Source organism: Canis lupus, chromosome 20 (genome assembly GCF_011100685.1).
Source record: "Canis lupus familiaris isolate Mischka breed German Shepherd chromosome 20, alternate assembly UU_Cfam_GSD_1.0, whole genome shotgun sequence".
Taxonomy (NCBI): Eukaryota; Metazoa; Chordata; class Mammalia; order Carnivora; family Canidae; genus Canis; species Canis lupus.
The window spans coordinates 224,966-239,491 of record NC_049241.1 but is presented as its reverse complement, the minus strand read 5'-3'; the positions used below and the strand labels follow the sequence as shown (position 1 = coordinate 239,491).

General features: G+C 42.9%; 1 protein-coding gene across 11 annotated transcripts in view; it reads left to right on the top strand.

Moving 5' to 3' along the window:
* Positions 1–14,526, top strand: part of SLC41A3 (solute carrier family 41 member 3) — a 90,758-nt gene that overhangs the window by 52,708 nt on the left and 23,524 nt on the right. For 9 of the 11 annotated variants that reach the window (XM_038565424.1, XM_038565426.1, XM_038565417.1 and 6 more), the window contains one exon: positions 8,191–8,262. The exons of the other annotated variants lie outside the window; for them this stretch is intronic. In XM_038565424.1, coding sequence (XP_038421352.1) covers positions 8,191–8,262 — 72 coding nt within the window. The remainder of the gene's footprint in view (positions 1–8,190; positions 8,263–14,526) is intronic. 11 annotated transcript variants of the gene reach the window in all.

The following is a 14,526-nucleotide window of genomic DNA, read 5'->3' as shown; positions in this document are numbered from 1 at the left end:
TCTGGCCTGCCAGGTCTCTGTGGAGAGGTCTGCTGTTAATCCAATATTTGTCCCCATAAAAGTGGAGATTTCTTATCTCTTGCTGCTTTAAGGATCTTCTCTTTATCTTTGGAATTTGCAAGCTTAACTATTAAATGTCGAGGTGTTGAGCAGTTTTTATTTATTTTAGGGGGGGAATCTCTATTTCCTGGATCTTAATGCCTGTTTCCATTCCTAGATTAGGAATGTTTTCAGCTATGATTTGTTCCAATACATATTCTGGACCACTGTCCCTTTCGGTGCCCTCAGGAACCCCAATTAAACGTAGATTTTTCTTCCCCAGGCTGACATTTTTTTCCCATTAATCTATCCTCATGATCTTTTGTTTGTCTCTTTTTTCCTCAGTTTCCCTCTTTGCTATGAACTTGTCTTCTATGTCACTCATTCGTTCTTCTACCTCGTTAACCCTTGTCTTAGGACCTCTAGTTTGGATTGCATCTCATTCAATCGATTTTTAATTTCTGCCTGATTAGATCTAAATTATGCCATCATGAAGTCTCTTGAGTCCTTTATGCTTTTTTCTAGAGCCACCAGTAGCTTTATAATTGTGCTTCTGAAATGGCTTTCTGACATTGAATTGTAATCCAAATTTTTTAACTCTGGGGGAGAGAGGACTGTTGCTGATTCTTTCTTTTGAGGTGAGGTTTTCCTTCTAGTCATTTTGCTCAGTGCAGAATGGCCAAAAACACGTTGTATTGGGAAAAGGAGAAAAAGAGAGAAGAGAAAGAAGAAAAGAAAAAAGAAAAAAAAGAAAGAAAAAAAGGAGTAAAAAAAGAGAAGAGAAGAAAAAAGAAAAAAAAGGGCGGGGGGAAGCAAACAAATCAAAAAAACAAAAGACAAGGGGGCGTATCCTCTGATTCTGTATACTGTCAATCTCTGACTTCCCCTGGAACTTTCCAGTGTTGCTTGGTCAATAATTTGTTTTTCCCCTTCTGGGGGAGGGGCCTGCTGTGCTGATTTTCAGGTGTTAGCACTTGGGGAAGGTGCTCAGCCCCCTGCCTGGTGCAGGGCTCAGTGAAAGATGTTTAAGGTATGTATCTGGTGAGGCCACTGTGAGGCTCAGTGGGGGTTTATCCTGTGAGGCCCCAGGAGGAACAAGAACAGTGGCGGCGGCCAGCTCTGGAGCCCTGGATCAGCTCCCTCAGTAACTATGGAGCTCTCAGTCTACAGGGGCCTGGATGCTCCGGGGCGGAGCTGCTGATCTCCTCAGCTCGGGGCCGCTCGGAGGTTGAAGGGTCCTTGCAGTCCTGGGCCCTCCCGGCCTCTGCCTGTCCCTGGTGGAGGCCGGATCCTGGGCTGTGTCCGGCGCCCTATGCTCCGGGGCCTGCGCTGTTGGAATCGCGCTCCCGGCCGTGCAGCCCTCTCCGAGTATAGCCTCTGCCGGAGCCGCCCCGAGCTGCTCCCCGGGGCCGCGCAGCCCCCTATGCGGGGAGCCTCAGCCCGCCCCTCCGAGCTTCTCCCGGGTTCCCCGGTGCACGCGCTGCAGCCCTTTAGGGAGCTCGGCTGCGGGGTGTGGTGCACTCCCCCGGGGCGCAGGTGTCTGTTAGTGTCCCCGGAGCCCGAGGGCATCCCCGCCCTCCTGGGTCCTGCTCCACCTCCCTGCAGCCCCTTTCCGCCCGGGAAGGTCGGTGCAGCTCCTGCTTCTCCGGGCCAGGGCTCTCCTGTCCTGGGGACACTCGCCCCGGCCTCAGCCCGGCTCCTCGCGGGGCCCCCCCACCCCCGGAGGCCTTTTGTTTCTTTATTTCTTTTTCCCCGTCTTTCTACCTTGATAGAAGCGCGAACTCTTCTCACTGTAGCATTTCAGCTCTTCTCTCTTTAAATCTCAGGCCGAATTCGTAGATTTTCAGGATGATGTGAAGGTTATCTAGGTAATTTGGTGGGGACAGGTGACTCGGGGACCCTACTCTTCAGCCATCTTGCCCCTCCTCTCCAGTCTTTGTACTTTTGTGACTGTATTATTTCACTTAGCAGAGTGTGATCAAGTTTACTGATATTTTAGCATGTCAGAATTTACTTTCTTATTAACTCTCATATTCCGTTGTGTGTATAGAGCACTGTTTGTTTATCCATTCATTCTTTAGTACACACTAGAGTTGTTTCCACCATTTGGGTATTGCAAATAATATTGCTATGAAAATGCGTATGTAGCTATATCTTAACATCCTTGCATTCAATTCCTTCGAGGTACAATTTCTAGATCATGTGGTAATTCTATTTTTAATTTTTTGAGGAACCACAATACTAATTTATGTAGGGGTTGCACAATTTTAGACTACCAACAATGGTGCACAGGAGTTCCAAATTCCCCACATTATTTCCAGCACTTGTTACTTTCTGTTTCTTTGATAGTGATCATCCTAATGGGTGTGAGGTGGTACCTATTGTATTTCTGATATACATTTCCCTGGTAAATTAGTTATGTTGAGCATCTTTTCATGTGCTTTTTAGCCATTCTGTGTTGGAGTAATGTCTATTCAAGTCCTTTGCATATTTTTAATTGGGTTGTTGTTGTAGTTTGTTCTTTATATATTCTGGATATTAATCCCTTATCAGATCTGTGATTTGCAGATATTTTCATGCATTCTGTAGGTTGCCCTTGTACCCTGTTGATGGTATCCTTTGATGCAGAGAAGTTTTTAATTTTGATGTAGTCCAGTTTGTTTATTTTTACTTTTATTTTCTGTGCTTTTGTTATCATATCCAAGAAGTCATTGCCAGATCTAATGTCATAAAGCTTTTCTCCTATGTTTTCATAGAAGGCTTTTGTAGTTTCAACTCTTATGTGTAGGCCTTTGATCCATTTTGAGTTCATTTCTAGGTGTGATATTGGGGTCCCACTTGATTCTTTTCCATGTGGATATGCAATTTTCTCCAGCATGATTTGGTGAAAAGTTTGTCTTTTCCCCATGGAATACTTGTGGCATCCTTGTTGAATATCTTTCAACCATATATGTGAAGGTTTATTACTAGGCTCTCTAGTCTATTCCATTGATCTACATGTCTGTTTTTATGTTAGTGCCACACTGTTTTGATTACTGTAACTTTGTAATACGTTTTAAAATCATGGCATGTAAAACCTCCCACTTTTTCTTTCCTTTTTTTGTGATTATTTTGGTTATTTGGGGTTCCTTGAAATTTCATATGAATTTTTTCTTATGATTTTATTTCTTTATTCATGAGAGACACAGAGAAAGAGGCAGAGACATAGGCAGAGGGAGAAGCAGGCTCCCTGCGGGGAACCTGATGTGGGACTCGATCCCAGTACCCCCGGATCATGACCTGAGCCAAAGGGAAATGCTCAACCACTGAGCCACCCAGGTGCCCCTCATATGCATTTTTTAAAAAGATTTTATTTATTTATTCATGAGAGACACACACACACACGAAGAGGGGGGGCAGAGACAGAGGCAGAGGGAGAAGCAGGCTCCATGCAGCGAGCCCGATGTGGGACTTGATCCTGGGTCTCCAGGATCACACCCTGGGCTGAAGGCAGCGCTAAACCACTAAGCCACTGGGGCTGCTCCTTATATGCATTTTTAAATGGATTATTCTCTTTTGCAAAAAAATACCATTGTGATTTTGATAGAGATTGATAATAATGTCCATCTTTCATTTCTAGTTTTGAGTCTTTTCTTTTTCCTAGTCAGTGTAGTTAAAGATTTGTGAATTTTGTAGATCTTTCCAAAGAACCAAATCCTGATTTCATTTTCTCCTTTTTCTATTCCCTTTCTTTCTTTCTTTCTTTCTTTCTTTCTTTCTTTCTTTCTTTTTTCTTTCTTTCTTTCTTTCTTCTTTTTTCTTTCTTTCTTTCTTTCTTTCTCTTTCTTTCTTTCTCTCTTTCTTTCTTTTTCTTTCTGTGTATATTTTTCTTTCTTTCTTTTTGTGTATTTTTCTTTCTTTTTGTGTGTGTCTTTCTCTTTCTTTCTTTCTATCTATCTATCTATCTATCTATCTATCTATATTTTTTATTGGAGTTCGATTTGCCAACATATAGTATAACATCCAGTGCTCATCCCGTCAAGTGCCCCCCTCAGTGCCCGTCACCAGTCACCCCAACCGCCACACACCTCCCTTTCCACTACCCCTTGTCGTTTCCCAGAGTTAGGAGTCTCTCATGTTTTTTCACCCTCTCTGCTTTTTCTCACTCATTTTCTTTCCTTTCCCCTATAATCCCTTTCACTACTTTTTTATATTCCCTGTATGAGTGAAACCATATGATGATTGTCCTTCTCCGATTCACTTACTTCACCAAGCATAATACCCTCCAGTTCCATCCACATTGAAGCAAATGGTGGGTATTTGTCATTTCTAATGGCTGAGTAATATTCCATTGTATATATAGACCACATCTTCCTTATCCATTCATCTGTCGATGGACACCGAGGCTCCTTCCACAGTTTGGCTATTGTGGACATTGCTGCTATGAATATTGGAGAGCAGGTGAACTGGCATTTCACTGCATCTGTATCTTTGGAGTAAAGATACTCCAAAAAAGGGGACAGGAAAATCCCCAGCAGTGCAATTGCTGGGTCATAGGGCAGTTCTAGTTTTACCTCTTTGAAGAACCTCCACACAGTTTTCCAGGGTGGCTGCACCAGTTCACATTCCCACCAACAGTGCAAGAGGGTTCCCCTTTCTCCACATCCTCTCCAACATTTGTTGTTTCCTGTCTTGTTAATTTTCCCCATTCTCACTGGTGTGAGGTGGTATCTCATTGTGGTTTTGATTTGTATTTCCTGATGGCCAGTGATGCAGAGCGTTTTCTCATGTGTTTGTTGGCCACGTGTATGTCTTCTTTGGTGAAATTTCTGTTCATGTCTTTTGCCCATTTCATGATTGGACTGTTTTTTTCTTTGCTGTTGAGTTTAAGAATTTTCTCTTTATCTTTGAAATTTGCAAGTTTCACTATTAAGTGTCGAGGTGAGGTGTTGAACATTTTTAATTGATTTTTTGGGGGGTCCTCTATCTGTTGGGTCTGAATATCTGTTTCCTTCCCCATATTAGGGAGGTTCTCAGCTATGACTTATTCAAATATACTTTGTGGTTCTCTCTCTCTCTCTCTCTCTCTCTCTCTCAGCCTCTTCTGGAATCCAAATTAGATGTATAGTTTTCCTTCTCAAGCTATCATTTATTTCCCTAAGGCTTTCCTCATGGGCTCTTAATTGTTTTTATCTTTTTCCTCAGCTTCCTTACTTGCCATCAAATTGTCTTCTATGTCACTCACTCTTCCACCTAATTAACCCTAGCAGTTAAAGCATCCAGTTTGGATTGAATCTCAGTTAAACTATCTTTAAGCCTGATTAGGTTTCAGTTCTGCAGTAACAGAGTCTCTAGAGTCCTTTATGCCACCAGTAACTTTATAGTCGTACTTCTGAATTGAATTTCTGACATTGTATTTGAATCCCCATTCAGTAACTCTGTGACAGAGAGTATTGCTTCTGGTTTGCTCTTTTGTGGTGAATTCTTCCTTCTAGTCATTTTGTCCAGTGTAGAGTGACTGTATGAGCGGGCTGAGTCAAAAATATTAACCACGTCCTATGTAAAATACACCCTAGAGAACTCCGAAGAGTTCAGAGGCCAGAAAATAAAGGAAAAAAGAAGAATAGAGCAAAATAAAACAAAAGGACCACTAGAGGTGGAACATACTGATGGGATTTGAGGCAGAGTTCAATGAACAGTTTATTGACCAAGTTCTGGACAGGGTTATGGGAAGCCATCAAGGTGCAGTAAAGCACCCAGGACTGGCAACAACAGGAAGTGATGATTAGTCTAGGCCTAAAGGGGCAAGAGGATAGGTGGGAGTGGGGATGGTTCTCAGAACCCTGGAGAGCTGAACCTACAACCTGTCAGTTGTAGGAGAGGGCCATTTGGCTGGAGCTGAAGGTCTGTGTGAAGGAACACAGCCACGGGGCAGCGGGAAGTACACAGAGATACACCTACCCCATTCTCACCTTTGCTGTCCTGCTGGGGCCTTTCCATGACTCCCATTGGTCAGAACCAACCAGAAACAGCAAGGCAAGGGAGCTTGTATATGCAGCTCTATGTGTCAGCCTTCCAGGCACAATCCAGACCCAGGGAAGTACCTGGAGGGTACCTTTCATCATCACAGTCTGAATCTATGAAAACAGCCTGTTTGATGCAGCCAGTAAGGAAAACTTTAGAAAACCTAAAACTTTGATAGGATCCCATAGGATTTCACATAGAAACCTATGCCTGTTAGACATTAAAAGGCGTTTTAAAATGTTCAAGTGTATGTGATCTAAATGCACATTTGGGAAGGGCCTCCCCAACCTCTTCTGCTGAGGTGAATCTAAGTTGGTCACTCTAATAGATGCCCCAACTTTCACTGATTTTCTCTTTGCATTCTTAGCAAAAAGTTACCAAGCCTGTGCTTAGGCTGGCTTTGTTTGTTTGTTTTTGTTTGTTTGTTTTAAAGATTTTATTTTTTTATTCATGAGAGACAGAGGCAGACACAGGCAGAGGGAGAAGCAGGCTCCCCGCAGGGAGCCTGATGCAGGACTCAATCCTAGGACCCCCGGATTATGACTTGAGTCAAAGGCAGATGCTCAACTGCTGAGCCACCCAGGTGCCCCTAGACTGGCTTTGTTGCTCCAACTCTTACCCTAACATCTCTGGGACTGCCATTCCAGGGTAGAGCTGTGTCCATCTCCTTGATTGAGACCTGGCCCCTGGGTCTCCTCCCTGTGGTTTATCCTACTGGCCTGGTCTTCACTATCTTGCCCTGCTTCCTTCTCTGCCTCTTACTGGCTTAATAAGTTCCTCCACAGTCCTAGAAAATGGACCATCTAACGATGTTCACACCAAATCCCACCAGCATCCTGGACTATCTCAGCATCCACATAGATAACTCACCCCAAACCCAAGCCTCCCAATTTTTGGACAGCTTCCTCTCCAGTGATGTTCACCTCCATTCCACTTCAGCTGCCCAGGCCCCGTGCCTGGTCTTGAAATACTTACACATGCTCCAAAATCCTATTACTTAACATTCTACCTCTTCTCACGGCTTCCTTCCCTCTACTGCTCTTCCTTCCTCATCTCTATGAGGTCTGCTAGCTCCCCAGCCCTCCCCTCCTCCTCCTGCACCTCTTAGTAACACTCTCTTTCCTGTTTAGCCTCGACTTGGAAATATCACATCTTGAGAAGGAATGCCTTTCTGATTCATACTCAGGGGTCATGGGCCAGTAGCACCCCTTAACTGAAGAGAACTAGAGTTGGAGTTGGCTGACTGATAGGAAACAACAAACAGGCATACGGAGTCCAGTAAGCACCTAGTACAGTGGGGAGCAGAGAATGGAAACAAGCCTGCTGTTTGGCACAGGGCAGCTCTGTGGCTGTGTTCTGCTCCACCTTGGTCCCTTGTCCCTGTGAGCACCCCTGAGGTGGGTACCTGTCTATTTGTGAAGGAAGAGTCGCCTGGGACTCCATAGGTGTTCCTTGGTGCATCTGAGGAGTCCATCATGCCAAAAACAAAAGTATCCCCTTATTTGTTCATGAAAAGTAATTCCATTTTTCCCTTGGAGTTCAGGAACTTCATGAACTCAGTACAAAGGAGCTAGGAAAATATATTTATCTATGTCCCAAATTTTGCTGGCAAGTGCTATGAAGTTAGGAGCTGACTACCATTTTCAAAGGAAGAAATCATATTTCTGATCTTGTTTTTTTATCCTGAGAGAAGAAATATTTAAGCATTTCTTAAATGGGATGATTTGCAGGGGTCATGTTGGGGTGATTAGTGGTCATCTGAGATGTGACTTGCTGGAGGGGGGGAAGAAGGGAATTGTGGGTGTTGGGGAGAACGTGGCCAAAGACCTGGCTGACGGCACAAGCTGGCTTCCTAGCAGGAGTCTTCTCCTTGCTGTCTGTGGATGAGCTTGAGAGTCAGGTGGCCCTGGAATGTCATGTGTACTTGAGCATGGGAGAGATGGTCTGTGACACCATCTTATTCTTAAAAGGACTTCTGTCCTTATGTTTCCCACCCCCAGTTTTGAAAGCTGGCCAGAATAACTTGTTCTAATGTCAATGAAATGATATTTGCTGATTTCTCTCCTGAGAGACTGCCTTTTCCAGGAAGGCTTGGCCTGGCTTTGTGCCTGGCCAGTCTTACCCTTTGTCATTTTCTCTCCATCTTAGGCCAACACTGGACAAATTGATGATCCCCAGGAGCAGCACAGAGTGATCAGCAGTAACCTCGCCCTTATTCAGGTGACTCTCTCCTTTGTCCAATTGATGAATCTCCTCCTCCCTGCTTTTGAATCTGCCAGGCCTGCTCCAGATAGGAAAGGTGACAACTAAGTAAGTGCTTATCCCTGCATTCTGGACTGAACTTCGGGAATGGGCTACCTGTCCACCCTGCACCTACCAGACCACACTCATACAGCACCTGGAGGCTCAGCTCAACTACAGGGCACCAGCATGTCTACCTGAAAGTAGATGCTGCTTCTAGGAACCTAAGGTCTCTCTAGCGACCACCCCCACCTGTCTTTTAAGACTGGCTTATTGAAAGATTTACCTGTACTTGCTCACTCCTCTTTCTCATAGCCTGGATGGAGCTAACAGCTCTCTCTTCCCCCTATTTTGACTCAAGTTGTGCTTGCCAAGGTCACTGACATCCTAATTGGCATACCTTCTGCTCACCTCATACACATGATCCTACTTACTTTTTCTAGAGCATCTGTGATTCTTCCTGCCTGGAGGGTCCTCCTAGGTCACCATCCTGCCTCTCAGCCTGTTCCTTTTAGCCTTTGCAGGATACTTTACCCCCCTTCCTCTATGCCTTTGTCCCTTAAATGTTTCATGCTCAGTCAGACTTGTACCTCCTTCTAGCAGACCCTCATTGGGCTAAATTCTCATCCTCGGAATCTCAGAGTATTACAGAGTCAGGAAGTCTGGGGCATGGGGAAACTGAGAAGAGGTTGGTTCAAGGCAGGAGAATAAGTGGCTTCATCCAGATCCTATGGGATTATTTGGCCACTAAAACAACCCAGACTCAGATCAGATGGGCCTGGAGTTAAGGCTGTCATTTATCAACTGGGTGGCCTTGTGCAGGACACACAAGATTTGCTTAGCTGTATGTCTCTATCATTCACCTGAGTTCCAGAGTCCCTATTTCTAGCTGCCCACTGGGCATCTCCATCTACCTGTCCCAGAAGCATCCCTGAAACAGCTTAGCCAGATCTGGCCTCATCACCTCATCTTCTCACACTCCTCTCTAGTGAAGTTCCCAACCCTAAAGAGTTTGTTGGTTGAAAGCTCATTTTGGAGGTTGACCAGCTGGTGGCCCTTGGGCAAGTCACCTCATCTTATGTATAAGATGGGCCATTGTGAAATGTTAATTGTGGAGGGCTGTCGCACCTGGCCAGCTTGTGGTAGTCTCACAATCATGGTTGCTGGGCCCATTAACCAGGCTAGAGACCAAGTTGCCCTCAGAATCTCTCTGCTCTTCATCCTTATGTCCACTTGCTGAGGAGTCTGCCTCTGAGTTGTGCTTGAATCAGCCTTGCTTTTCCTCCTCACCTTGGCCTCTTGGTCTCTGGCCTCACTGACTGAAAACCTCTTCACTGTTCTGTCCCAGGCTTCTTCCTCTCCAGTCCTCCTCTGGATGGCCACCTGAGTGACCTTTTCTAAATCCTAAACCTCATCAAGAATCCTTCTCCTAAAGTTCTGTTGCTGGTTGTTTTCAGAGATGCTCCTGGTCTGGTCCTGTCCTACAGCCTCATGTTCCTTTGCATATGTGGTTGTCTCTCCTTGGACTGTCCTTTCTCTTCTGTTCTCCCGGCAGTGAAGCTCCAGTTGGGTCTCAGGTCCAGCTCGACACTGGGTACTCTTTGGGGCCTTGCACATGCTGCTGGGGTGGCCCTGGTTGCAATTCTGTGTTTAGATGTCTGCCTTCTCCACTTGAGCTGAGTCATGTGGGCCAGGCCCATGGCCTGTGGCTAAAGAACTTTGGAGACTAAATGAGATGCTCCTGATACCCTTAACAGAGGGTCTGGAAAGGGGCAGGTAACAAACCCCTCAGTCATCGAATCCTGGTCCATAGGTGTGCACATTTCTGCATGATTGATGCTTTTTTTAAAAAAAAAGATTTATTTATCTATTTATGATAGAGAGGGAGAGAGAGAGGCAGAGACACAGGCAGAGGGAGAAACAGACTCCATGCTGGGAGCTCAATGCGGGACTCAATCCCAGGACCCCAGGATCACGCCCCGGGCCAAAGGCAGGTACCAAACCACTGAGCCACCCAGGGATCCCCTGATTGATTCTTAGCATTCATTAAGTCCCACTCTGGGCCAGGCACTGGCTTGGATATTGTCCTGATCATGCATGGATATAATTTTTTCTCTTCCATTTTTAGAAAAGCTTAACACTGAATCATAAGTGGTACAATAAGTTTCATAATTGAGCTTTTAATAACTGTATTCTATCACAAATATACCCACAGGGACTCCTGGGTGGCTCAGCAGTTGAGCATCTGCCTTCGGCCCAGCATGTGATCCTGGAGAACCAGGATCGAGTCTCACATCTGGCTCCCTGCATGGAGCCTGCTTCTCCCTCTGCCTATGTCTCTGCCTGCCTCTCTCTCTGTCTCTCATGAATAAATAAATTTTAAAAAAACTCTTAAAAAAAACAAATATACCCACAATATTTAACAACTTGTAGGGCCCACGCAGAGCTGGTCTGGAAGGGCCAATGCAAACTGTCCAAACTCAGCCCTGTTCCACTTCATTTGATTGTCACCATGAGGATGCACCTGCAAATGTTTGTAGGCTTCTACTCGACAAATTATACTGCAATGAAATTGTTCTCTTTTTGCATGTACTTCTTAAGAGCTCTTCCCACAAGTTCACAAGGTTTGAACAATTTAAAGTTCTGGATTTTTCAAAAAAGGATTATGAAATATTTGAATTCTTAATAGCAAGTAATAGCAACAGTATTAATATTTCAATTATTAGTTTCTCCATAACCTCACCAGCATTAAAAGTATTCTTCTGAACGGCTTTCTGCATTTGCTGATATAAGTATGTGCCCATAGACAATACATGATACAACTTTCTGTGTTTTTAAGCATAAAATGTATTGCACTGTACATATAATGTATTGCACTGTACATATAATTCCATAACTTGTGCTTTTAAAGTGACTTAATGAATGGAAAATCACTTAGACTAGCAGATAGTAAGCACTTAGTAAATATCAGCTCCAGTCATCATTATCACTATTACCTGGTTCTTTATTCACATATGTGAATGTTTTCCTGGGAAGGTGCTAGAACATAAAGTATATGGATAAATTGTAGCCAGACTTACCACCCCCCCACAAATTCCTATATCAGTTTTACCATCTATGTATAGGAGAACCATTTTCCCATATATTTCTTAATGTGTATTTTTTCCATTTTTTAATAATTTATTTTTGATTGATGTTCATTTAAAAAAATTTTTTTAATAATAAATTTATTTTTTATTGCATCCCGGGGATAAATCCCACTTGGTCATGGTGAATAATCTTCTTAATGTATTGTTGGATCTTATTCGCTAGTATTTTGTTGAGAATTTTTGCATCCATTTTCATCAGGGATATTGGTCTAGAATTCTCCTTTTTGGTGGGGTCTTTGTCTGGTTTTGGAATGAAGGTGATGCTGGCCTCATAGAACCAGTTTGGAAGTACTCCATCTCTTTCTATCTTTCCAAACAGCTTTAGGAGAATAGGTATGGTTTCTTCTCTAAACGTTTGATAGAATTCCCCAGGGAAGCCATCTGGCCCTGGACTTTTGTGTCTTGGGAGGTTTTTGATGACTGCTTCAATCTCCTCCCTGGTTATTGGCCTGTTCAGGTTTTCTATTTCTTCCTGTTCCAGTTTTGGTAGTTTGTGGCTTTCCAGGAATGTGTCCATTTCTTCTAGATTGCCTAATTTATTGGTGTATAGCTGTTCATAATATGTTTTTAAAATCGTTTGTATTTCGTTAGTGTTGGTGGTGATCTCTCCTTTCTCATTCATGATTTTATTAATTTGAGTCTTCTCTCTCCTCTTTTTAATAAGGCTGGCTGATGGTTTATGTATCTTATTAATTCTTTCAAAGAACCAACTCCTGGTTCTGTTGGTCTGTTCCACAGTTCTTCTGGTCTTGATTTCGTTGAGTTCTGCTCGAATCTTTATGAACTCTCTTCTTCTGCTAGGTGTAGGATCTATTTGCTGTTTTTTCCCTAGCTCCTTTAGGTGCAAGTTTAGCTTTTGTATTTGAATTCTTTCCAGTTTTTGGACGGATGTTTGTATTGCGATGTATTTCCCCCTCAGGACCTCTTTTGCTGTATCCCAAATATTTTGAACGGTTGTATCTTCATTCTCTTTAGTTTCCATGAATCCTTTTAATTTTTCCCTGATTTCCTGGTTGACCCTTTCATCTTATAGCAGGATGGTCCTTAACCTCCACATGTTTGAAATCCTTCCAAACTTCTTCTTGTGATTTAGTTCTAATTTCAAAGCATTATGATCTAAAAATATTCAGTGGATGATCCCAATCTTTTGGTACTGGTTAAGACCTGATTTGTGACCCAGTATGTGGTCTATTCTGGAGCAAGTTCCATGTGCACTTGAGAAGAATGTGTATTCAGTTGCATTTAGATGTAAAGTTCTGTAAATATCTTGAAATCCATCTATTCCAGTGTATCATTTAAGACAGAACATAAAGACTCCTAACTCTGGAAAACGAACTAGGGGTTGATGGAAGGGGAAGAGGGCGGGGGGGGGGGGGTTTGTGAATGGGTGACGGGCACTGCGGGGGGCACTTGATGGGATGAGCACTGGGTGTTATTCTGTATGTTGGTAAATTGAACACCAATAAAAAATAAATTTATTATTAAAAAAAACTTGTTTCTTTGGAGATGTTGTGTGTAGAAGATCTGTCGATTGTAGAAAGCACTACATTCAAGTCACCAACTATAAGTGTATTATTATCTTAAGTGTGTCTTAAGTTTGGTTATTAATTGATATACTTGGCAGCTCCCACATTCGGGGCATAAATATTCATGATTTTCAGGTCCTCTTTTGGATAGATTCTTGAAGTATGATATAGTGTCCTTCTTCATCTCTTACTACCATCTTCGGGATAAACTTTAATTCATCTGATATAAGGATGGCTACCCCTGCTTTCTTTTGAGGACCATTTGAATGGTAAATGGTTCTCCAACCCTTTATTTTCAGGCTGTAGGTGTCCTTATGTCTAAAATTAAACTCTTGTAGACAGCAAATAGATGGGTCCTGCTTTTTTATCCAGTCTGAAACCCTGCACCTTTTGATGGGGTCATTAAGCCCATTCACGTTCAGAGTTACTATTGAAAGATATGAATTTACGGTCATCATGATATCTATTCAGTCCCTGTTTTTATGGATTGTTCCCTTTGACTTCCTCATTCTAATACAGCATCCCCCTTAGTATTTCTTGCAGAGCTGGCTTGGTGGTCACATATTCTTTCAGTTTTTGCATATCTTGGAAGCTCCGTATCTCTCCTTCTATTCTGAATGAGAGCCTTGCTGGATAAAGTATTCTTGGCTGCATGTTCTTCTCATTTAGGACCCTGAATATATCCTGCCAGCCCTTTCTGGCCTGCCAGGTCTCTGTGGAGACATCTGCTGTTAATCTAATATTTGTCCCCATAAATATTAGAGATTTCTTGTCTCTTGCTGCTTTAAGGATCTTCTCTTTATCTTTGGAATTTGCAAGCTTCACTATTAAATGTTGAGGTGTTGAGCGGTGTTTATTTATTTTAGGGGGGAATCTCTCTATTTCCTGGATCTGAATGCCTGTTTCCATTCCCAGATTAGGAAAGTTTTCAGCTATGAAATACATACAAATACATATTCTGGACCTCTGTCCCTTTCGGTGTCCTCGGGAACCCCAATTAAATGTAGATTTTTCTTTCTGAGGCTGTCATATATTTCCCTTAACCTATCCTCATGATCTTTTAATTGTTTTTCTCTTTTTCCCTCAGTTTCCCTCCTTGCCATCAAATTGTCTTCTATGTCACTGACTCGTTCTTCTAACTCGTTAACCCTCGTCTTAGGACCTCTAGTTTGGATTGTATCTCATTTAATTGATTTTTAATTTCTGCCTGATTAGATCTAAATTCTGCCATCATGAAGTCTCTTGAATCCTTTATGCTTTTTTCTAGAGCCACCAGTAGCTCTATAATTGTGCTTCTGAATTGGCTTTCTGATATTGAATTGTAATCCAGATTTTGTAACACTGGGGGAGAGAGGACTGTTTCTGGTTCTTTCTTTTGAGGTGAGGTTTTCCTTCTAGTAATTTTGCTCAGTGCAGAGTAGCCAAAAACAAGTTGTACTGGAAAAAGGAGAAAAAGAGAGAAGAAGAAGAAGAAAAGAAAAAGAAGAAGAAAAAAAATAAAAAAGGGGTGGGGAAGCAAACAGAAAACAAAAAACGAGGGGGAGTATCCTCTGATTCTATATACTGTA